Raw genomic sequence first — 25,839 nt, forward strand, 5'->3', positions numbered from 1 at the left:
TTGATGAAAGTTCTTTTTTTTAACTAAAAAAAATTTATATTGTGATCACTTATATTTTAAAAACTTGGGCAATACAATTATGTGATTAATATGCCATCATTTTTATAGAGGCATAAGATCTATTGTTCTTCTTTCTATACCAAACCAAAGGAACACATGATATGTCCCATCAATCAGTAAAACCAAGTGGCCTTTTTTTCCAGGCTACAGCCAAGAGATCAGAACCTTAGGGCTGCATGTCTGTTAGAAATCCCTGCAGTTTATTCACTCAACAGGGGACCCGTTGTCTTTAAAACAAGCCTACTCATCACCAACTATTAAATTCAAGGCCCTTGCTGCACCTGCTCTGAGTGACCGTGTATTCACAGCTGAAACCTTTGCTCAAGCATTTATTTTGGGGCTGAGCAATGTTATCTCTAGAGAGCTGAGGAAAAAAAATCCTTCTTACCCTGCACACTAATCTCCTTTCATTGACCAAACCCTGAGTTCTGTAAACCCTGGTGCGTGTAAACCAGCATAACAAAAGAGTTTGCTTTCTATCCACAGGAGGAAACCCTTCAGAGGGCACGTGAGGAAGAAGAAAAAAGGAAGGAGATCACAAGTCATTTCCAGAGCACACTCACAGATATCCAGGCCCAGATCGAGCAGCAGAGTGAGCGAAATATGAAGCTCTGTCAGGAGAACACTGAGCTCGCAGAGAAACTAAAAAGCATCATTGATCAGTATGAGCTCAGAGAGGAGGTGAGAACCACATCAAACAACTTAGAAGCACTGCATATAAAACCAGATCTGGGTTGTGAAGGTGGGGAACTTGGTTAATGACAAAGTTATGGCCAGCCCTCTCGATTGATTAATATTTAGGATTGGATTTCTTTTACTAGCCAAAACAAAAACAGACAGTATTGCAAAGTACCTGGCTGAAAGGCATACAGGATTTCTTCAAAACTGGAATCACTGCAAAGCAAAGGTAACAAATAGCAAGTGGTGGGCCATGAACACAGTTATTCTTGAAAATAGTATTTCTCAGCCTTTTTGAAACTCTCTCTACAGAACCAAGAAATACCTCACACACTCCCTCTTAAGAATTACTATGTCACCTAAATTAAAAGTCTGCATTGTATATACCCCACAATCAAATAATATATAAAATATTACTATACAGTAATTATAGTAAGAATGGCATTATTATTTATGCTTAGCTTGTGCCAGGCAATGTGCTAAGTATTATACTTTACATACAGTATGTCATTTAATTGTCTCAACAATCTTATGCACCAGATGATAACATATTATCCACATTTTATAGATGGGAAGCAGAGGCTACGAGATTCAATCACTTATCCATAGACACAAAAGCCAAAGAGTTTTGTTGTCAATGGTTTACATTAGGGGGACTATAAGGATCTTTTATTATTCCAAAATTAAACTTTAATATTCAATATGTTTTTAAGACTCCAGATGCCCCCTCAGGATTTTGATATATCATATCCCTTTTCCCATCCCACCCAAATTTTAAATATCTGCCTTAAAATGTAATATAAAATAGTCAAAGTAGCCCTGTTGGCAACATGCTAAGGTTTTATCAAGAAAAAAACCTGAGCCAATAGAAGGTGGTAATAGCAGTTAGGTAAATCAAGAAACTCCTCACAGTAAGCCATAATGCCATGCTACCGTTTTATCTTGTCACGAAGACCAATCCTGCTCCAAAGTGGAGGTTCAGGAGAAAACAAAACGGAAGGAGCTAAAAAGAAAATGTCCATACTCTTCAGAGAGATCTCATATGGGAATGGCCTGGTAGACTAGTTGTATATTCCTAGGATTGGTTCTAGGTAAGGCCCAAGGATGGAATTCCACATGCCCTCTTGCCAGTGGGACCTCCTAATGACCAAGAAATTCTCCACACTGAGGTAGAGTTGGAAGTTTCTCTTCACCAAGGTAGTCAAGAGGTCAAAAGGCATGGAGGAGGCAGTAGCACATCTACGTGTCAATTCACCTGTGACCCTCGGCCTCGTCTTGCCCACCAGCGAAACAGAGCTGATGTCAGGGGTTCCTGTTTCAGTCCCAGACCCAAGGCCACAGGCTGTTACCTCAGGGCTTCCTCACCACCCTTTGAGGCAGGCATGTAGAGGAGAATTCACCATGATAAAGTGAATTAATGTTGTGATTAAAAGTGGTTTTATATTCACAGAAAGCACCAAAATACCAAGTGATAGTGCTGTAGCCCTTGCAACATACATCATTGTCTGTGCTGCCTACCATAATTACTAGCGCCATATCTAATAGTTACCAAATTTAGAAAAATACTGTTCGGACCTTTTGGAGTTAGCACTGCTGAACTCTGGCACCTCCACCTTTTGCAGCCACTTTTGTGTAGTGCAAAATGCAGGGGACTCCACCAATTTATGACTTTCATATAAGACCATAAGCGATGCCAATGCATTTATTCTCTTTTTTTTAAATCTTAAAACCCAGCGAACACGTGTTTATGTCAACATTACTTTTTTTTTACATTGTTTTCAGCACCAATAATAAGTCAAGCTTGATAATGTGCACTTTATTTTTCTTAGCACCTGGACAAAATATTTAAACACAGAGAACTGCAGCAGAAGCTGGTGGATGCAAAACTCGAGCAGGCGCAAGAAATGATGAAGGAAGCAGAGGAGCGACACAAACGTGAAAAGGAATATGTACTTATCACCTGAGTCTGTGTGCTTGTCTGGTCTGCCTTGGGGTCAGAGAACCCCTGAGAATGTTGTTTCTGACAACAGTCATAGAGCACTAGACTGATGGAGAAAGAGCCTAAGCTTCCCTGGAGAATGAAATTGGCTAGCCCAGTAGGAAACACTGTACTACACTGTTTTTTACCTAAAACAGTCATGCACCCATTCACCAAACCTTTTCAAACACGTTTCATGAGCTATGCACCCTTCTAGGTGCTGGGGTGTAGCGGTGAACAAGAAGAAGGCCACACTCCAGCATGAATCTAACTGGGAAGAGACGCAATAGACAAGAAAACAAATAAGGATAATTTCATATAATAGTAAGTGCTACTAGGGAAATAAGGAGGAACCTCGAATGGGGCAGAAGGAGAGGACCTACTTTAGACTGGGTGATTAGGAAGGCCTACCGAGAGGAGGACGCTTGAGCTGCGCCCTGCCTGATAAGAGGGAGGGAGTCAGAGAGGAGGTCTCCAGCAGCAGTGTCTGCAGAAGAGACAAAGATCCTAATGCTGGAACCGGCGTGGCATCCTCCAGAAATTGGAAAAGGTCAGGGTGGCAAGAGCAGGTTGACCCATGGGAGAAAATTTCAAAATAAAATTGTAGACGTAAACAGGGGCCAAATTGTATAGCTCTGTAAGCTTGAAATGTAGTTTGGATTTTATTCTAAATGTAATAGGAAAGTACTGGGTAGTTTTAGCAAAGGAAGTGACATGATCTGCTTTGCATCTGTAAAAGCTGAATTTGGCTCGTAGGTGGAGAGTGAACTAAAGAGGGACAAGAAAGCAAGAAGAGAGCTAGGCAGCAATCTGGGCAAGATCTGATGACGGCTTGGACTGGGGAGGTGGCAGTGGAGAAGGAGAGCTGGATGTGGATAAAAGTTATGTTTTTAATGTAAAACCAACAGGCAATGCTTTGAACAGGAAGATGGTGACAGCGAGGAAAGGAAGGAGTCAAGGATGACTCCTGAGTTTTTGGTTTAAGAAACTGAGTGGTGGCTTTTCCAAACACTCCAAAACAGGTGAGAGAATTGAGGCTCAAAAAGGATATGTGACTTGTTTAAGGTCACACACTACTAAGTGACCGAGATGTGTTGGTCACGTCTCCAGTGTATCTGTCCCCAAAGCCCAAGCTCTGTGATAGTACATCACACTCAGAGATGTGTTTCAGAGGCATGAGTTAAAGCAGTGTCTGTTGCTGGGGAGAGAGAGATTTGACACAGTCAATGGACCAGTTGTTCAAATGTAGCCATTTAACAATTGATCACAAGCTCTGTATTTACCTAAAATCAGACTATAATCATTTCAATTTGTTAGAATAGGAATTTTTTTAAAACTTCGGTTTTCAAACTTGGCAACAAAAGGATAAATTCTGGAGAACATAACCTAGTGGACATTGCATAATTTCAAATCAGATGTCCATGTGCTCTTAATAAAAAGATTAATTGATTAAATCCATCTAAAACCTAGCTCTCAAAGTAAGAAGTAAAGCATTTATTTATTATTCAGAATCCAAGAAAACGGATACTCCACTGTTGATGTAATTACTCTCAGGTAAGATATGCTTCCTACAGAATATCAGTACCTTTGGTATTTAATATATGAGGCATGAGAGAGGAACAACTAGGAAAAGATTCATGTGAGAGAGACTGGGGGGCAGACACAGAGTGACTCAACCTTAGCAAGAAACTAGCATGCTGCCCTCTTTTCCTTCCCTGATTTAGCAAAACAGCAGGTACAAGTCAAAGAAAGGTAGTCTCCCTCAGTTCTTCAAAGCTAGCGGCTACCTTCCTGGGTTCCAGCTCTGACACTTCTTTTTGAAACTGATGAAATATCAAGTCAGAGCTGCGGGGTAGGGGAGGGACCGTTCTTCATTTCAAGAACAGGCAGCCTCCTTCTTCCTTCTTCATCGGGAACTACCCATCACAACAGGGCCCCTGTGTGTCAAGCAGGGGCCGGCCGTGTACATTGCAGCCACACAGCTCAGATGGCCAGAGGGGGCGCTGCAGGTCTTCCACTCCGCGGCTGCCTCAGACCTCTCTCTTAACAGTGAGTCAATTGTGCTTCTATAATAATTGATCCTCACTGCTCACTGGGAGGCATGGAGGGACATATACAACCCCCTTTTACAAATGGAGAGGTCAAGACTAACTTGGATAAGAAAAAAGTTTTTACAAATAATGATTTTATTATTTTTGGTTCTGATAGCAAAAATGAACATTTTTTTACAACATGAATAAACAAAAAGAAATTTATATCAGCCTATCTTGAAATAAAATAGAAACTTCTTAACTGACAGCCACCTGACTGACTAACCAGGTTATCCATGATGTTCACCATTCTCTGGAAGCACGCTGACAGGTGGCCATAGCATGCTGAATCCTGGGGCTAGTTAGCCACTCTGGAATATCTACCCGTGGTTGCCCATGTTAAGTAAGATAGAGCTTACTAAGAATCGGGTGTTTGCTCCCAAACCTTTTGTTCCCAGTTATCCTTGGTTTTGTATTATGTAAATCAACAGAATGATACATAAACTGATGAAATATGTTAAAATATGTTAAAGGAAATATGTTAAAAGAAAGAGTTGCTTTCTAAAAACAAAAACTATGCTTAATGAGTTGAAAGCCTAGATGTAGGCCAATAGCAAAAAAAAACTGTCAACTTAGATGTGAGCAACTATAAAAGACTGGAAGAAAGCTGTAAAACTCTAGAGAATTATCCAATCAAGCTGCTTTACAAATACCTTAGGTCTTTAGGTTCTAGCAGTATTGTTTTTAAAAAATTATAAACCTTATATGCCATATTATAGATATGATTTTTGTAAAAACAAGCAAAAACCCTCCGAATTCCAATCAGAAGATCCATACCTAAAACAAAGATCACAGCCCTACATCAAAATTGATAAATAAATGAACATACATCTTAAGTTAAAATAACATGTCTTACATATGTATGTGTCATTTTTCCGCCTAAAACAACTTTTTCAATTTAACCCATGAGTTCCAGTTCTGATCGTGTTTGACATGAGGGCCTTGGTTGTATTTGAAGGGCTGCCTTATAGAAGAGAGGTGAGGCTTCTTTTGTAAACCTTATATAGGATTTGGAGTAATAGGTCAAATTTCTAACCTGGTGTTTCTCAAAGTATAATCCATGGACCACCAATATCCAAACCATCTTGGGTATTTGCATTAAGTACAGATTCTAATCACACCCTAATACTTCCTAACTTATTTTCTCTGAGAAGGATCTGCAGTTTAACATGCCCCTGAGGAGATTCCAATGCATACTATGGTGGAGAACAGTGGTCTAATATAAAGGAACAGTTGGTCACAATGCCCCAGGTGGTAATATTATGGAAATGTTCAAGCAGAGGCTGAATGATAGTTGGCCAGAATTTCTACAGACGGGTCCAGAATTTGGTGGGAGGTTGAAATTTTGTGTGATTCATGCTTGAGTCGGAGACTTTTTTCCTCTTTTTTTTTTTTTTTCCATTGGAATCACTAATTTTTAGTTAAGAATCAAACTTTTTAAACTAGTTGTTTTCTTAGCTTTCTTAGATTCTTTGCAAAGTTCCCCCAAAATTACTTAAGAGGATTACTTAGCAAGTAATTAAGTTTACACACAAGTTACAACAAATGGTAATCTAAAAGATAATTTGAGTCTTTCCATGCATTCTCTTCTCACAGTTGCTGAACCAGGCAGCAGAGTGGAAACTTCAGGCCAAAGTGCTGAAGGAACAAGAGACAGTCCTGCAGGCTCAGGTGAAGTAGGGGGACAACAATGCATGGGTGTGTCCTCCTTGCTGTGAACCAAAGGTAGTCTGCAAGAGGCCTTCCATGTGGGAGGGGAAATAGGGACAGGAGTTGGAAATGAAGAATAACTTCATATTTATTATTTTTAAGTAAAAATAAAAGTACAATGTTATATCTAAGGAAAATAAATGCTCTGCACCAACAACTTCTAGTCAAAAGGTCTGCTGACATATCAATACAAATGAGGGACAACCAGAATAAGCTGGTGGCCAGGTCCTTGCCTACCTGTTCATATGTCCTCTCTCTCCTCCCCCATTAACCTGTCAAGGTAAGGGTAAAATGTAACTGTCCAGATGCACCATCTACAATTGTCAATACTGAAAATTTCCTTACTTGTTTGACATTATTTATAATAAAAGGAAATTAGAAAAATAGAGTCAGCACCCACGTTTTTGTGCTATCAGAGGTTGGCCTTGTCAGTGTCACACGATTAAAGATGGCAGACATCAGAAACCATTTTGATTTGGCTTCGTGATGTTATGTGTATGTTTTGATTAGACTATGGGAATTCATATTTCAGGCTCAAAAATAAAGCCTCAGGCAACAGCTGGCTCTGGAGGAAAGCCAGACCTATCCATCTTTCTGGTGCCCTTGGGGCTCTGCCCCTGCTGGCAAATGCTCCCTGTTAGGTTCCAGGAGAGCCATCCTGCCACAGGCCGGGCCACAGAGGGGCTCTAGCTCCCCTGCTGGGAGAAATGCCCAAGTGCTAAAGGGACTGTAAAATCTCACAGAAAGCGAGAAAATCAGAAGCCTTCCAAACTGGGCAGCATTAATTTAAGATCTGAATAATTCACTTGTAAATGTTTATGTGCTGACTGCTGAATATTTGTTCATTGTGAAAAAAATTCTTCACTGTATGAATGAACAAGTTCAATGAACACGTGTTCATTTTTTAAAAAGGAAAGTAGGAAAAATAAGAAACTTAAAATCACAAATTATACCACTACACAGACAAAAACAAAATAACATTTTGATATCTAACCTTCCTAAAGCACACCTTTCCAATGTGTGTACAAAACCCAATGATGAATTGTTTCCCCCACTAGTAGATCAAAATAGTTTAAAAATATTAATTACATAGAAATACGAACCGTAATTTTTTTTCACTATTAATAGAATTGAAGGACTAAACTCTAAGGTTACAAACTCAAGGTGATCCTTTAGGCAGTCATGGAACACATCACATCATGGTGTGGGGTGGGTGGCAGGCAGTGGCAGTTTTCTAACCAGAGGCAGGCAGGGGGGAAAGGAGGTGTGACCTCACTGTCCAGTGGTGGGGGGCTGCTGGGGGGAGAGTCCAGAGAAGCAAATCAGGGCTTCTGGCTCTATCCCTGTCCCATTCACAGCACAGAACCTTGAGGGGTACAACAGGCAGTACTTGAAGCTATTCATTGTTCCATCTGTTATAAGCAATCTCTACTCCTCTATGTTAAATGAAGAACAGATTAATACCATTAGACTCTGGGCTAGAGAGTGACTCACTTGGCTGGTATCAGAATCTAGGTCTTTAATAACCTGTGAAATAACATAAAGGTGTGATCCAATTTCCCACCTATACCCACTCAAGTTTGAAAAAGTATGACCCAGGGTTCTAGACTTGCCAGTGTTCCTCGTTCATCCCTCAATACTGGGTCGAACCCAGGGACCAGGGTCAGAGTCCTGGCTCTTCTACTGAAGCTGTCTGATCCTGTGCAGCTCACCTAAACCTCCCTGGACCTAAATTTCCTGGTCTGTAAAATAAGGATGTTGTAATGGATCAATGATCCCAAGCTGGAGTCCTCTGACCTCTGGGAGGCCCATTACTTTTCAGTATTTCCAAAACCTAACAGCACATTGGGCAGCAGCTACTATCTAAAATGTAGCTGTTTCTGACATTATATCAGCTTTTGCTTAGCAGCATGGATGGCAGTTATTCATATGTTTAAGTTTATAGAAGGAAAATGAGTTAATTAACATGTAGTATATGCAGTTTGTTTTCAAGTTATGCACTCAAAACACTTAGCTCAGGGCTTCCCTGGTGGCACAGTGGTTAAGAATCCGCCTGCCAATGCAGGGGACACGGGTTCGAGCCCTGGTCTGGGAAGATCCCACATGCCATGGAGCAACTAAGCCCGTGCACCACAACTACTGAGCCTGCACTCTAGAGCCCACGAGCCACAACTACTGAGCCCGTGTACTGTAACTACTGAAGCTCGCGCCTAGAGCCTGTGCTCTGCAACAAGAGAAGCCACTGCAATGAGAAGCCCGTGCATCACAACAGAGTATCCCCCGCTCGCCACAACTAGAGAAAGCCTGCTCATAGCAACAAAGACCCAACACAGCCAAAAATAAAAATAAATAAACTAATTAAAAAACAAGAGTAGACACATTCAACAATTAAAAAAAAACACTTAGTGCCTGCCCCCATAGTAAGCATAATTAATTCAACTAATATTTATTGAGCATCTAAGTGCTAGGCATGGTTCTAGATGTTAGAAATATAGTACTTAATAAGAGAATCAAAAATCCCTGCCTAATTAAACTCACAATCTAGTGATAAATATTAATTAAAATGCTAACAACTGATTAGTGTATGTGCTAACATTAGTATTATTTCATAGGTAAGGATCCACATAGTGATATATGAGACAAAAGAAGTCTTTATTTGAAAAAAAGTTTAAGAACCACTGGAAAAGATGATCTCAAAACCATGTTCAGCTCTAGTTTATGAATGTAGAGAATATCCAGAGCTGAAGAACTCAGCTAAACTAGATAACCCTGCCTCCTCCATCACCTTTCTTTCCATGGCACGTGGCTCTCTCTGTAAGGACCCTCCCTTGTCTATCTCTTTTGTCTTCAAGGCATTTTCAGAACTGCAATAATTACTTAATCATCACGAAGAATACAGAGGCCCCAAATCCCTGTGTGTAATAATGTTTAAATGAGCTCCTCTTGAAAAATATCGGCATTATATTTTTTAAATGTTTAAACCTTGAAAAACAAAGTCTATCACAGATGATCTTGCAAGGCACTCAAACACTTCCTTTGGTTTGACAATTAAAGGAGTCGGATGGGGCTTCCTTGGTGGCGCAGTGGTTGAGAGTCCGCCTGCCGATGCAGGGGACACGGGTTCACGCCCCGGTCTGGCAAGATCCCACATGCCGCAGAGCGGCTGGGCCCGTGAGCCATGGCCGCTGAGCCTGCGCGTCCGGAGCCTGTGCTCCGCAATGGGAGAGGCCACAACAGTGAGAGGCCCACGTACAGCAAAAAAAAAGAAAGAAAGAAAGGAGTCGGATGGTAGGAAGGAGAGGCCTTAGTCTCCATTTCTATGGTCTTAGCAAAGGAAATATCAAGGATAGATTGTGTTTTCCTAGGCGGAAGTCACTTTTCAGTCATAAGACAACATGTTGCCAATCTGGGGCATGATTCTCACTTAGGGAAGAGATGTCTAGCTTTCAATTATACAAACCAAGGCAATAGAGTAAATGTCAGATATGATCGATGGGATACAATTGTGGCTACAAATAGAGTGTTCATTGGATCGATAAGGATGAAGATGGTAGTAGATGTGGGAAGTCAGCAATAACCACAAAACACAGCAGCACAGACACAAAATACTACCCCAGGGGGAAGATCAGTGAGTCAACTGTTAAAGATGGGTATTCATAGTCTTTAATCTCAGAAGGCCTCACCTTATCTATATAAGATGAAAGGAGATTCCTCTGCAATTACTATTATAATTGGACTAGTTCCCAAACCAAATCTCCCAAGTTGGCTAAGACTATTCCTGGACACGTTTCTGTTTCATATATGCTATGAACGTTTGTAATTAAAATTTGTGCTCAGGTAAAGGAATGTGTGTGCCGCTCCGCCCATTTAAAAGTGAAACGTCAGGGCAACTGTTGTTGTTACTAACCCTAGAATAGTCTTTTTCTATTTCTGCCTCTGGTAAAAATACTGAGGAAGACCTCTGGATGTTCCTTCCACGTTTCCCTGAAATACCAAAGTGAAAGAGGGAATATGACACATCAAACATGCATCACGAGCTTCCCTGGTGGCGCAGTGGTTGAGAGTCCACCTGCCGATGCAGGGGACACGGGTTCGTGCCCCGTTCTGGGAAGATCCCACATGCCGCAGAGCGGCTGGGCCCGTGAGCCATGGCCGCTGAGCCTGCTCGTCCAGAGCCTGTGCTCCGCAACGGGAGAGGCCACAACAGTGAGAGGCCCGCATACCGCAAAACAAAACAAAACAAAACAAAACAAATAAAGCATGCATCATGTCAGCATAATCGTGAGAGGGAAAATATGACCAAACACATATCCATAAAGTAAACAGGAAGTGTGCATTTTAGTTCGTATCAATAAAGAGTGACAGAGTTGGTTACTTGAGAAAAGTACAGTCCATACAGGTTTTGCCACCTATGACAAAGAGGTCAAATAGGAAGAAAAGCAGACTATTAAAAACAGTCACTAAAAGGAAGAAATGGAGAGCTATCGTTTAACAGGTGTAGAGTTTCAGTTTTGCATGATGAAAAGTTCTGGAAATTGGGGTGCACAACAATGTGAATATACTTAACAATATTGAACTATATACTTAAAATGGTTAAGATGGCAAATCTTATGTTATGTGTATTTTACCCAATTTAAAAGATGAAAAGAGAGAAAAAGTTGATGGTCACTAGAAAAAAGCCAGAAGTGGTAATGAAGTGAGACACTACTCCTTGAACTCTGGTATATCTGTCTTCTCCATGCCACAAGAAAACATGGGGAAGGGAAACAAAATCTGCCGAATTTATACACCAAAAGAACATTTTGCCCAAAGAATGAGGAGAGAGCTGGCCGGGGTGCGTGTGGTTGCCCCCGTTAAGCCTGTCAAGGTTGTGCAGGTGAAATGCACCGCACACATGCCCACTCCTTCCCTTCCTGTCTGCAGCCTACAACTAGAGAGAGGGTCTAGTTGTGCAGGAGAGGGTCTGGGAGGACCAGCTCAGGAGACCATATCTGCGATCCCCCTGTACTTCTGCTGGAATTACTGAAAAGCTGGAAAAAGAAAGAGGAGAAAGTAAGGAAAAGAAGTTAACAGGAGGCTTGGCCAAAAATACAAATGAATGGATTTTGTGATAGATGAAGAGGATCAGCTGGGGGTAGCTGTCCCCACCCTACACCACTAGACCATGGGCAGTACAGGCAGCCAGTCCCACAGGAGCTTACCCTCAAACTGAGGGACTTGACCTATTCATGCACCCTGAAATCAATTCAGTGGATCTCAGCCAGTACTTTGGGAAAAAATGAAACAATTAAACAGACTATATCAAGAGTGCACTGCATATAATGATCAAGTACAGCTGACACTTGAGCAACATGAGTTTGAACTGTGCTGATCTAATTACACGTCGATTTTTTTCAATAGTAAATACTACAGTACTGCAGTATCCAAGGTTGGTTGAATCTGCAGATGGGGAACTGCAGATATGAGCACCCGGGAGTACAGAGGGCTGACTATAAATTATACACAGATTTTGCACTTCATGGAGGATCAGTGTCCCTATTACCCTGAGTTGTTCAAGGGTCAGCTGTATTGTCTTATGCACTATGTGTGTAAAACCCCAGGGTACCTTCCTGGCCATGAATTCCCTTCTGCCACTTTACCCAGTCTTTTTAAATCTGTATGCCAAAGAATCATGAGAAGAATTTTAGGCCACTAGAGTTACCTCAAGTTTTATCACATATCCACAGAGTTAATGATTGATTTCAAAATGATGGTCAGCTGTTGTCTGATTTGGGAAAATCTGTGTCCTATGAAAAGTTTTACGTTATTTTGTTGTTCTTGTGTACTGCAGTAAAACCCTGCTATTCTGAATCATGTGAGAACGAGCCATTCTAGATAAGCAAATTTTCTTGGTTCTAGGGGTTGTTTGATTCCCACACCCTCCCTCTAACTCCCATCCCCAAGACTGGGAACTCTCCAACCTACTGGCTTTCGGTCAGTCACTCTTCTCTGCTTTTGAAAGGACAGTCTCACAAGTATCACCAGCCAGCTGGCGCCCAACTGAGGACTTGAGGCTGTTCCAGACAGTTAAGAGTACCAAAGTCTCATTTGAAAATGGAAACTTTCCATGTTAGTCAACAAGAATCATCCATATTAAATCTCCACTCACTCAAAACGTGCTATCCTAAAATTATTTTCAAAAGATTTTACTATTGTATCACTGTCAGTAACAATCAAGTATTTATACACTCTCCTTCCCTATCCTGCCCTATTCCTACCCCAAATACAAGCCTCGGAATTAAGGATGTAGAGGTACAAAGGCTCTTCTCCACACTCCCAAGCTAACCCGTATGATGTTTTATTGGTGCAAATTAGAAAAAGGCATTTCTTCCTCAAGACTCATTATTTCCATCTATAAAAAAATTGGTATAATAAACCGATTTTGTTGAAAAGGGACAACTAACTGCTGTTGGCTAGAACACTGTATTCATAAATACCCAAAACCACAATGTCAAAAAGGGAAATGACGATTGCTTATAATAGCACAACCTGCATAATGGCAGCAACCCTAGTCCATGTCTGGCCCATACTTGTCTTCATTCTTGCTTCCTTCAAGACCAAGTTCAAGGCTCACCTTCTCCAAAAAACTGTGGCTCAAATGATCATGGGCCACACTCACCTCCTTCTCTGATCAGTACTTAACTGACTTGGTACTTTGTATTCACTGTCCTATAATCAAGTTGTCTTTGGGATTATCTTCCCGTCAGGAGTGCAGGTCCCTCAAAAACAGGAACTACAGGTTAAATGCTTTTGTACACAGAGTCAGTGCTTATGTTCAGTGCTCAAAAAATGTTTGCCGGTAAAAGTTATAATGAAATGGTGATGACGTATTTTATTATTTCATTTTTCTTTAAAGAAGTACTTCAGTCATACTCACTGACCTAGGCTGATCTCGTAGTAAAAAGAATTGAACATATCACTAACATTGTATTAAAAATTACCTTATATCATTTTTCTTCTCAAACAATAAACAATGACATGTTGTTTTTGTTCTGGAAGCATTCTGAAAGCAGTCCTAAAACAAATCTACTCTTTCCCCTGTTTACAGCTTACTGTCTACTCTGGAAGGTTTGAAGAGTTTCAGAACACACTGACAAAAAGCAATGAGGTGTTTGCCACCTTCAAACAGGAAATGGAGAAAGTGAGTATTGCTTATCCCCCACGAAATACTGACATCTTCTAGTTCGACACGCAACACTCCTTTGGGTTCATTTTTCTCTTGCTAAGATATTTCAGTGCATTTCATGAAGTAATGAACCATTTATACACGCAAATGTGATTTGGACTGTATTTTTTTTATCGGTAACTATTTGGTGAATTAGTCTTAGGAAGAGTCTGAAAACACTAGGATACATTTTCACTCTGAGGAAGAATATTTTCTTTTTCTAGGCCATGGAGAGGTGTAAAAAGAAAAGATAAGAGCTAGAAATTTAATATTATGTTGTTTATACTGAAATTAAAAACTAATCTTTTAAAGATTAAAAAAATTAATTTTCATACAAATATGCAAAAGCAGAATGTTAGAGTAGAAAATACCATTTCATAGGATCCTTCTCAGAAGAGAATATATGTAATAAGATATAACGGACAGGGTGTTGAATGAGGAGATGAAGTCTGGGTGTGTTTTTACTCAAGCAGCAGTGAACAGTTCACTTAACTTCCCCCTTATCTATAAATTAAGAAACGATTTCCCTTGCCTACTTGACAAGATTGTGAAGTTCAAATAAGTTAATGTATTTTTAAGGGTCTTAAACTTTTTAAAAGTCTTTTACAGATATGAGGTGCTAATATTATTGTTGGACATACTGTTTACATTTTGTTTAATTCAGTGTCTTCCCAAAATAAAATCAGCATCAGAACTGTGTTTCTGAACAGGCACTGGCATTAACCCTTTTTAAGTGTAGAAAGCATTCTTTGAAAAAATTTTCATAAACTGATATGATAAATTTCACAATTCATGAGCAAACTTAATGGGCCAACATTTGTTAAAAGTTACAGCTTTCTCACTCCACGATGGATCCATCCATTTAAAAAAATTTTTTTTAATTACAGAGTTTTAATTTGGAATAAATATTAGAGTAGGAAAAATGCTGTTATTTATTGCAAAATTACATAGTTTTAAGATTGGAATAAATATTAAAGGAGTTTTCTATCTGGAGTTCATTTATAGACTCTTAGCAGAATTAGCAAAAAAATTTGATATGCATATTGCATTTCTTTAGGTGTGGTCCCATGGATTTCATCAAATTCCTAAAGGTGCTGATGACTTTTAAAAGTTTAAGTCAGTTAAGAAATGATCAAAATAAAAAAGCACTCAAGGCTCACGTAGCTTCTCTATAGGGCCCAGGGGCCAAAGGCCTGGGCCCAGACTCTAGCCTCCAAGCAGACCCGCCTCAGGCAGGTTAGCATGAAGCAGCCAGTGCCCAGGTGTGGTTCATCCAGGGAAACTGCACCTGAACACACGCCTTGTCCCTCACTTCAGGCAAGCAAAGAGGAGCTCCTATAACCAGGAACGTGAGTAGTTTCAGGTCTGAAAAAGCCAGACTTCATTTTATTAACTTCTGGATGCCCTACACCCAGCCCGGCCTGGCAACTAGCATGCACTCTGCACATGTTGCATTAAATGAAATAACTCCAGCCTTACTCTTCTGCTAACTCACCTGAATATTACTCCATCTCTCTGAACCTTAGTTTCCCCGTTTATAAAGTGGAGGTGAAAACAGAACCCTCCTTGGGGGACTGTCTCAAGGATGAAAGCAATAACGCATGTAATCACATTCTGTGAATCCTACTGCACTCTACAAATGTGAAGGCTGAGAACATAGAAAGTTGCCTTTGTGTGGCTACTTCTCAGATGTGCCCAGATATTATCAACATTTTAACATCTGAAAAGCCAGGCCGACCTTCTCACTAATAGTCTTCCATTCAGTACAGTAAATAATCTAAATTTCAAGCTTATTCTTGGAACTCAATAAGGCTATTTTTATTTTAAGCAAAAGAAAAAGCAATGACAAAACAGAAAGGCCTTAAGTAGTTTTCCTTTCTCCTTAATTGGCTCTGGTGCAAGTAAGTTTGTTCACCACTGACCTAGATGGTTCAAAAATAAATCATGACTCTCTCCAATCAGTCATCATTTCTTGACATCGAATTTTTGCTTGCTTCAGCAGCTGGTAATGAAAGGACTTTTCTTGAAGTCACATAGGGAACTGATAGTTTCTTTGATATATTAACTCTTCAGAATTAACATTAAAACACTCATTTTTGTAGACCACTAAGAAAATGAAGAAGCTGGAAAAGGACACAGCCACGTGGAAAGCTCGGTTTGAGAACTGTAACAAAGCTCTGTTGGACATGATTGAAGAGGTGAGGAAGTTTTTCCCCTTGTTCATCTTCCCTTGTCTAGTCAATATATTTATACTCAGAAAATAATTATGGTCTAATACCACAAAATAATTACTTTTGAAAAAGAGCAGAATTTTTCTGGGATGTGGTATATGATATTGTAATAAAAATAATTAGAGCAAACGTCAATTTAGTAATTTAGTCTCAGGTCCAGACTCATAAAGAGTGTTGTGACCCTAAGTCACACGCCTACTTGTTGATTCCAAAGCTGTCCCCAAAGCAGCACCACACCTGCTGGACCGTGAATTCCTTAAAGGCAGGATGAGTGTTTTACCTGTCCTTGAATTTCCCTGGTGCCTGACACATTACAGGCGCAGAATAAATTAATTAGTTGATTTGAACATAACTGAGAGAAGACACTAGCCCAAGCACCCAGGGTATGTGCTATTTTATAGACAGATACATATTGTTTAATTCCTCCAACAGGCATTTAAATACTGATATTACATCAGGCTCTGGAGATTCTGAGACCATAAAGGCAAAGATACATGGTCCCTAACCTGAGAGGCAGGGCTTTCAAGTGAAGGCCTCTCGACGTAAAGAAGTGGGGGAAAAAAAAGGTACAGAGTAGCACAAAGGTGGGGCTGAAGGATTAAGATGATTTCCTGCACAAACACACCAACATTTCTAGAGGAAAGGAGAACTGAACAGTTCAAGCAGCATCATGAATGAGCGTGTGGTGAGTTTCTCTGGATATAATTACTGTTCTAACAATTCATTCCAAACTGCAACCAATTCCAAAGAGATGTGCTTATTATGCATAAACATAAATCAAACAGTTGCTGGATTAGCATATAGCAGTTTATCTACAGAACAGATAAGGCATTGCTGATGGCCAAGACCCAGTCCATCTCAATCATTTTGTCATAAACTTCTACTTATGCCTTCTAAGTCTTAGAAGCAGAAAATTCATTATAAGATTTTAAAAGCCCTAGACTGAAGCAGAGAGAAGCTTTGCTATCTTTCTTTTCTAAAGAAAAGAATACGTGGCTTAAAATTCTACCAGAGTCTCCAACACAGTACAAAACTAGAAGTGATGTCCCTGACCGAGTATCTGTCCAGCCACCACCCTGTGGTCAGAGCCTAACAAATTCCTGGACAAATGGTTTTGCTTCTCTCCATAGAGCATCCTGGCAATTTTGCTTTTCATGTCGTTTTATAAGTGTGTGTGTCTGTTTAAATCACAGAAAGCATTGAGAGCTAAAGAATATGAGTGCTTCGTGATGAAAATTGGAAGGCTAGAGAACCTCTGTCGAGCTTTACAAGAGGAGAGAAACGAACTCTACAAAAAAATTAGAGAAACAAAAATGCCTGAAAAGGATGACCAAGGTCAGCTCACCTCTGACGACGACGAACCGGAGTCAAATACCTCCGTGGGTGAAGAGGCAGATGCAAAGGAAGCCAACAGTGTTCACAGTGCTGTGCAAAATCTGACCGCGGCCTTCATGGTCATTCATCGTCCGGAGTCAACCCTCGAAGCGTCCAAAGAAATCCAAACAGAACTCAGCAGTCCTCAAGGGGGCGGCGGCACGGCCCTCAAGGGGCTGGAACAATCCCCTCTGAGCCCAGCATGCCATTCAGGGAGTCCCCTGCAACCCCCAAGTCCTCAGGCTGAGGCGGAGGGAGGCAAGGAGGCAGAACCTCCCCTCAGATCAGGGTCAGGAGCACAGGCCCAAGGCAATGGCCCCCCTGCTGCACCACTGGCTGATCCGCCGCCCCGGAAGCCAGAGGCAGCATTTTCCAGCCAGGCGCCGGAGCCTCCGGCAGAAGCGTTTCTACGGGAGATGGAGGCCAACGAGCGGCCCCGGAAGCCAGAGGCAGCATTTTCCAGCCAGGCGCCGGAGCCTCCGGCAGAAGCGTTTCTACGGGAGATGGAGGCCAACGAGCGGCCCCGGAAGCCAGAGGCAGCATTTTCCAGCCAGGCGCCGGAGCCTCCGGCAGAAGCGTTTCTACGTGAGGTGGAGACCAACGGGCGGTCCCGGAACTCAGAGGCAGTATTTTCCGGCCAGGCCCCGGAGCCTCCAGCAGAAGCATTTCTACAGGTGATGGAAGCCAACGGGCAGCCCCGGAAGCCAGAGGCAGCAGCTTCCGGCCAGGCCCCGGAGCCTCCGGCAGAAGCATTTCTACGGGAGGTGGAGGCCAACAGGCAGCCCCGGAACCCAGAGGCAGCATTTTCCGGCGAGGCCCCGGAGCCTCCGGCAGAGGCTTTTCTATGGGTGATGGAGGCAGACGGTCGTGCCCCCCCGCCCGCAGCGGGAGAGCACGTGCCAGCTGGTGAGTCTAGATGGGAGCCCAGGAGGCAGCCCCCAGCAGCAGCAGCAGCAGCAGCAGCAGCAGCAGCAGCAGCAGAGGGACTGCCAGGAGGGGCCTCAGCTGGGCCCCCGCTGCCCAAAGTGGCCGACACCAATCTGGAAGGAGCCGACTAAGCCTCCTCTGCCTTCTGAGGCTGTTCTTCCCGACTTTCCATCGTCCTAACAGATTGCCTCCTGAAAGAGGCGTTAAGGGCTGGGGACGTCTAATGGAAGAGACTTATTTAGAATCAAGACATTTTAATATGTTATGCGGAGTACCTTCAGCCTTTGCTATTTGTTCTCAACTTATAACTGATTTGGAGCTTTTCTATTTAACGCTGATAGGATAATTTTCTCAAATGGCGACAAAACATACGAGTAGCAAATTTATATTAATTTGCCATTAAGATGGTACTTAATTCAATTTCTTAATCAACAGTAAGATTTGGTGTTTAAAGACTCCCAACACAATATATAAATACTGAAAATGTGATGCTTTATTTATTTCCATAGAGTTTAATAAGTGCCATAGTAAGTAATGGATGACCAGGTTCCATTTAAACATTATATACATTGTGTGTGTATATGTATATGTATGAATATATACATATTTGTGCTTATGCACTTATATACACGTGTATATTTTATACACATGTATGCAGATATATATTACACATATATTCTATCATCTCTTTTTGGCTTTCTGTCATGCAGAATATTTAGATGCTTATCAAAAAAATTATCTCTTACTTGCACCTGGGACTACAGTAGAGTAATGCTCTGTGAACTAGAAATAGGTTCAGAACACAAATATTAGGCTACATAATGTTGGGTAAAAATAAGTAACCCAATGGTAGGTCAATAAATTCAACCAATGGATTAAATGACAGAACAGCACTGGGTTAGATTGCAAGGCTATACATAGCACATAGACACAAAGATGGCCAAAAGAGGCCCTAAAAAATGGGGGAACAATCACAGCAGTAGACTGCTCACCTCTTGCAGCTGCTTCTCCTACACAACTCGGCCCCTTGCCTTGCAACACCCTCATGTGGTGAAGCAGCCCACTCACGCCTTCCTGCAAGGAAAGGGTTGGAAGTGGGAAAGGGAGGTGGGAATAGAGGGATTGAGGGTCCTCAGGCTGAGAGTCTGTGCTCTGGTACCCCGGCTTTTGAGCTAGAGGTCTGGAGAGAGCATATTCACCTGGCCCTGCCAACTCTTCAGTTGCCTCCCTGTTGTCTACCACTCTCTCCAGAGGGTTTCCCCACCACCTCCTGCTGTCACTGCCCCTAATCTATATTCTCAAAGCTTCTGCTCCTTCTTTCCAACCCTCTCCTTGGCAGCAGGAAATTACATTCAGCCCTCATCTCAATTATGGCTTAGTAAAAGCTATTATTTTTCCAAAACAAATCCACACAGAGTTTAAATATGAGTGATGAGGCTTGCAAGCCAACACATTTTCTGCTTTGATGAATTCTGTACAGCCAGAAGTTCAAAGCAAAGGACACGTGGGTCCCTACTCAAAATGACTTGAAAAATAGGTGAGGATTTAGGAGATGCAAAAGCTAGAAACACCTGGGGTTGTCTACATGAGTATTACATTATTACTGCGTGACAAGAACCTCTAATAATACTGACAGCATGAATTACTCTATCTAGAGTAAAGAGAGACTGCAACAAAGAAATAGGAGGGAAGAGAGGGAGGGAGGGAGGGAAAAAACAGATCTAACCCAACCCTACCTTAAAAGTTGAACTCAAGTAGAAAAATGGTTTAAAGCAAGATTCTCTACTACTCATCCAAGAAATCATTTTTCAGTGTTGCATGTGGCTGTCTGCTAAAGCACACAAAGTGCTTGTAGGCAGCAACCATATGCTATAAGAATTGTAAACTACATAATATTTGTTTGAAGCAGACAGTGAGGGTAGTAACAAAATGCTAGTCAGGAAAAAAAAATCAGGAAGAAAGCATATGCTATTTGAGAACCCATGTATTTTTAAAGGCTTAAAATTTTATAACCACAGGGTATCCAGCCAAATTCAACATTAACTGAAAATCTTAGCTATTTAAACATTCATTTAATTCAGAGCCAAATATGTACTACAGCAATCCAGGAGGGTCTCCTTTCCCATTATTTACAGAGGCTGAACTTCCAAGAATGGGGTAAGATTAGATAATCATAGTAAAGTCTCACTCTGAATGTTTAGCAAGAGAAACAGGCAGGAGAGGAGCCGAAATCCAGTAAATCAAATATTCTAATAAATATTCTAAAAAGTCCATTTTTTTTCAATCCAAAAGCTTTCATAGCAACACGTTACTCACTAGGGTATATATCTTGGGCAGATTTTCAGATACAATAACTTGCCTGAAATTTGCAAGGCTTAATACAGGCTTTGGAAGAATTATTTTAATATTCAAAGAATGTTTTATTATAGTCCTTTGGCCTTACTAATTATAACAATAACTCATAAGGCCCAAAAGAGTAAGGAATTTCTGTTCTTTATCAAGGTCATATAACTATTTCTAGAGATGCCAAGTCTACTCTCCAGAAACACTGAAGTTATTGGTGTTTTCTAAAATAAATAACTGTAATTTATGTATTTACTAAAAAGGCACTTCTCTTCCCAAATGCTCCAGTAGTGGTTTTATTTTAAAATTTTTCACTTATATTTATTTTTACTTATGTTACTTCTATGTTTCAACGATACCTAACAAAGATTGTGGTTATATTCTCTTGGTTGAATTTTTGGTCTATGAGTAGAACGTACATGGAATGAACACTTTGAAAATCTTGGTGTGGGTGTGTGCGCACGCGTGCGCTCGGTGAGAGAAAAGAGGGAAGGAGGAAGGGAGAGAGAATGTGACGGCCCAGGCCTAATGAGAGAGCAGAACCCAGGCTCCTCAGCCTGGCCGTCCGCTGCTGCAGACCTATCACACTTCAGTTCCAGTCTCCCGTGAGACCATGTTTCCACAAACTTCTCTGGCATGTGCCCTCACAGAAATATTCTGAGGAGTAAGGGAGGGAGTGTAGAAGGTGTCAGCTCATATTCTCCTTTTTCTACCTGCTTCAAGACTTTTCTCTAACAAGATCGGAAGAGGCCCACTGTTCTGCCTTTTGCTTATTCCCTCTCCCCAACCCATCTTGATCCGGGAGGGGCTTCTGGAACACAGCATTTCCTAGCATGCTTGGAGAAGAGGGTTGCTTAGCTAAAATGAAAAAAAAAAAGATTAAACCTTGCTTTTTTCATGTGGTATAGATACACATTTTTAAAATAGCTCTTTTTTTTTTAAATAATGAAAGTATTATGTGTATGTTGCAAAACTGAAGCTGCTTTTCAATAAGACTAAGAGATAGCGAGGAGAGAGATCATTTCAGGAAAATTTCCTTAGCCCCTGCTCTAACCAGTAGTTAAATCCAGTATTTAGAAAAAGTGAAAGTAATTTAAATGTAAAGGATTCACTAAAAGAAGATATGAAATAAAAATGATAACTCTGGTCTCTAAAATTTGTTCCCATCATAAACCGGCAAGTAGGATTTAGGAAGTAAGTAGGCAAGTAGAGTATATAGGTTAAATTTTCACAAGGCTTAAGTAATTTCCGTTTCTGAACCTGAAAATTAAAGTTATCATTAGATCAACCATGAGCATTCCATGAGAATAGAAACATTCATAAGTGATAGCAATAAAGGTTTTCCTCAACACTGTTCAGTTGTATCCTCAATACCTGAAGTCGAGTCTCCTTGGTGGTATCCCCTGATAGAATTTCCACAAATGCTAGTTACTGATGCATATGTGTGTGAATGTACACACACACATGCACACAACACACATGTATAAAATTTGACACAGATTTAATTCCGTTCCTATAGGTGAGTCTTTACACCTGTATTTTCAAAGGATACCTACTATCATTTTTCCTGACAAAGACAAAGTATAAAAAGGAATCATTTTCTTCATGAATAAGGATATTTGACAGAAACATTTAACTAGCAAAAGAAACCTACAAATTCATTGATCCATGGCAGAAAAACTATTCACAGAAGCTGTTTCACTCTATCTGGAGATAAGAAACAAGACAAATCACTTCAGCAGGACAATCAACCTTGGCAAAATCTGAATGCAAGTACTTCCTGCTGGATATTAGAGCCTCAGACTTTCTATTAACACCGACGTTGATCCCATTTAATTAACTTATTTGCAATATATGCAAATATTTTTGAATGAATGAATGAACTGTTTAATATTAAAAAATTTTTTTACTCTCTTTTAACCCCAAATTAATTTTTTAATTAAATCCACTTTTAAAAATTTTTATACAGTTTTTAAAGGTTACTTTCCATTTATAGTTATTATAAAATATTGGCTATATTTTAACTTTGAATTTTTTTAAGTGGCATATCATAATGTTCAATTACCTCATATCATAATTAAAAGATACCTAGGTGTCAGAATCATTATTTCAGAACTGACAGTCACTGGATGACATAACAAATAACACAAAACCACCATAACAAGAAAAGACATATGTTAAGAGAGGGGAAGAAAGAAGGAGAGAGAGCTATTATATAAAAGAAAAAATAAAAAGATAAAACTTTAAGACTATTAAGAGCAATAAAGGAAGTGGCACATCAATTGGTGGTCCCTTTTGTGAAAGCAGGATTATAATAAAGGGCAAGAACCATAATGACATTCACACACCTCCACGCCGTAATGTCAACTTGGGGAAATTTTTACAAACATGTTTCTCAGTGTTGTTTTTATTCTTTCTTCTTGTTTGCCTTTCTTTTAAAATAATAAATGTGGTCTTTATAGCATTAAAATAATAAAATTATAGGACATTTAGAAAATAGAGAAAAGTGAAGATTTACCCAATACTCTATCACCCTAACAACCACTGTCAGCATTCACTATATAATAGTGTATTTTATTTTACTATAAATTTATTTTATTTATTTATTTGTTTTTGGCTGCGTTGGGTCTTCGTTGCTGCGTACAGGATTTCTCTAGTTGCAGCGAGCGGGGGCCACTCTTCGTTGCAGTGTGCGGGCTTCTCATCGTGGTGGCTTCTCTTGTTGGGGAGCACAGGCTCTAGGCGCGAGGGTTTTAGTAGTTATGGTGCACCAGTTCAGTAGTTGTGGCACACAGGCTGAGTTGCTCCGTGGCATGTGGGATCTTCCCGGACCAGGGCTTGAACCCTTGACCCCTGCATTGGCAGGCGGACTCTTAACCACTGCGCCACCAGGGAAATCTTATCATAGTGTATTTTAAATTACCTATATTTTTTATTTAACGTTGTGTTAGTTTGTCTTTGGGGGAGGGTGCAGTAGTTCAAGTGAGAGTAACAGCTGTTAATAGCTGCCAGCTTTGTGCGTTCACACTGTTATTCAAATTTTATATGCTTACATGGAAGCATATTATACTGTTTTTAGAAGAAGCATGACTGTGCAAATACAGATACACAGCACACTCATATGTTGTTTGAAAAAGTTATGCCATGCAATGCACTTAAACGTTCCCCCGCACATATACAAATTTCCAGGTAAACCTACTGGACACGGGCTAGAGTAAGACATCTAAACTTAACACAGCTCAAAAAATTATATAAATATCAGAAACCAACTCTAGAGAAATACAAATGCCTTAAATAACAAAACAAAAAAAAGTCCAAGTCCAGTTTATGAAGCAACAGGAAACATATGATAATACCATAAATCATTACACTGGCTAAATAAAGGTCAATGATCTAAAACAAATCTAATCTCTTTAAAGTTAATGAGACAGTTAATGGCTTTGTTGCTCTAATGAAATGATGGTCACCATCACTAGCTATAGCATATCTATTAAGTAGGGCAAGGCTAAAAACTGTTGTGACCTGAGATTGCTCTAATAACTACCAGGCAGATGCAACCAACCATGGAATATTCAGGGATCCCATATACTAAGAAAGTCAGAGTTGAAATTTATAGAAATAGTACAACAGGGATGCTTTCATCACATCTAAAGTCACAAGGTTAAACATATGTCAGATTGAAGGACTGGCAGTGTGATAGTATAAGCAAGATTTATTAGAATACAGCTAATGCTCTACCCTAACCAGTATAATTTCTCATAGACAACTGTAATATAGTGTATATTATATGTTAAGACTTGTTTTCTTAAGAGTCTTATCAGGAAGTTATTCCCTGGAATAAAATCAGTCACGTCCAAAGTAAAAAGTGTAGGATAGCACTGGTCCAGGAGTCAGGCTGTTGAGTCCCTTGTCCCTGTTCTGCTACCAACTAGCAGGGTGACTTTGGAGAAATCACTTAATATCTCGGGGGCTCAGTTCACTCATCTATAAAATGACAGCCTTGGATTAGATGAGCTCTAAGGTTCTGACAGCTCCGATTACATTCTCAAAAGATTTAGGAAGTTATGTGGGTTTTCTACTCTCCAGAGAGGGTTTTAGTATAAGAGATTTGCATATCACCTTGGGCATGTCCATTAGAAGTTAGGCAAGGGGAAAGAGACAAGAAATTACTCTAATAAAGAGTTGTTTTTAATTTTAAAATTTAGACAAAGAAAAGGTTATGGGGTAAATCACAAATTCTTTGATTTTTCTCAATAAATATTGAAGTCTTTCTATGTGTGAGGTTCTGTGGTCGCCCCTGGTCAGAGCACCAGTCAGAGCTCCCAGTCAGAGCACTTGGTCATCTGACTTAGGCCTGAGTGTCCCTCCCACTACTTGTCCCACAAATTTCAGCAGCCAAACAGCAGGAAGGAAACTTCTGAGAGCATTTCTATTACAAATGCTACCCAGATCTCCAGGTGAGAAAGTGTGTGTTCCTGGTAGAGAAGGAAGGTTATATGAAATGTGTGTGTGGTTATTTGTGTGTGAATGTATAATGTGTGTGAGTGCGCACCTGTATGTGAGGGCATGTATGAGGATGCATGTGTAACATGTATCAGTGTATGTGTGTAGTTTTGTGCAGGTGTGTGGTATGAACTAGTTCTATGTGAATGTTTATAATTGTATGTGACTATATTTCTGCGTAATAAGTTGACGTGAGCCTACATAAGTGTGTGGCTGTGTGAGAGTTTCTGGCGTGTGCAAGTTAATGGTGTGTGCGCGATGAGGCTGGGAATGGAATAGCTGAAATACTATAGATGAGGTTTTAGGCATGTGGCTGGCTTGTTTTTCATAGGATCATGTCTTGTTGCAGACTTCTGTTTGCACAGCTAATCCTTTTTTTGCTTGCAGTGTCACAGGGCTCATTCTTTTTTGGCTGACAATCTGCCTCTGAACAAACATGCAGGTGGGTGGGGCTGAAAGTGGTAGTGGCAGCTATTCATGAAATACGTGCATACACCACCAGCCCAAGGTGACGGCCACCACTGACTCACAAGTCCCATCCTCAGGCAAGGCTATGGGTATGTCCGGGGAAATTCACAAAGACCAGCCATAGCTTGAGCAAGGAACATAAGCAGTGGCAGCAGAAAGGCTAACTTTATTCTGGTCTTTCTACATGCAAAAGAAATTTCTCACGTGGTCACTGTTCCTAACAAAGGCGGCATCCTTGGAGGCAGAGTTATAATCTCCTCTACCAACCCCCTG

At 40.6% G+C, this 25,839-nt stretch overlaps 1 protein-coding gene across 1 annotated transcript in view; it reads left to right on the top strand.

Annotated features, from left to right (window-relative positions):
- The window catches only part of TXLNB (taxilin beta), a 38,311-nt gene extending 19,928 nt beyond the window's left edge, over window positions 1-18,383 (top strand). Inside the window, exons 6-13 of the mRNA XM_065888857.1 lie at window positions 547-741; window positions 2,568-2,687; window positions 6,403-6,477; window positions 13,604-13,696; window positions 15,823-15,918; window positions 17,145-17,777; window positions 17,949-18,053; window positions 18,141-18,383. Of these exons, the coding sequence (XP_065744929.1) occupies window positions 547-741; window positions 2,568-2,687; window positions 6,403-6,477; window positions 13,604-13,696; window positions 15,823-15,918; window positions 17,145-17,777; window positions 17,949-18,053; window positions 18,141-18,383 (1,560 nt within the window). The remainder of the gene's footprint in view (window positions 1-546; window positions 742-2,567; window positions 2,688-6,402; window positions 6,478-13,603; window positions 13,697-15,822; window positions 15,919-17,144; window positions 17,778-17,948; window positions 18,054-18,140) is intronic.
- Window positions 18,384-25,839: the final 7,456 nt, after the last annotated feature.

Source organism: Phocoena phocoena, chromosome 12 (assembly GCF_963924675.1).
Source record: "Phocoena phocoena chromosome 12, mPhoPho1.1, whole genome shotgun sequence".
Classification (NCBI taxonomy): domain Eukaryota; kingdom Metazoa; phylum Chordata; class Mammalia; order Artiodactyla; family Phocoenidae; genus Phocoena; species Phocoena phocoena.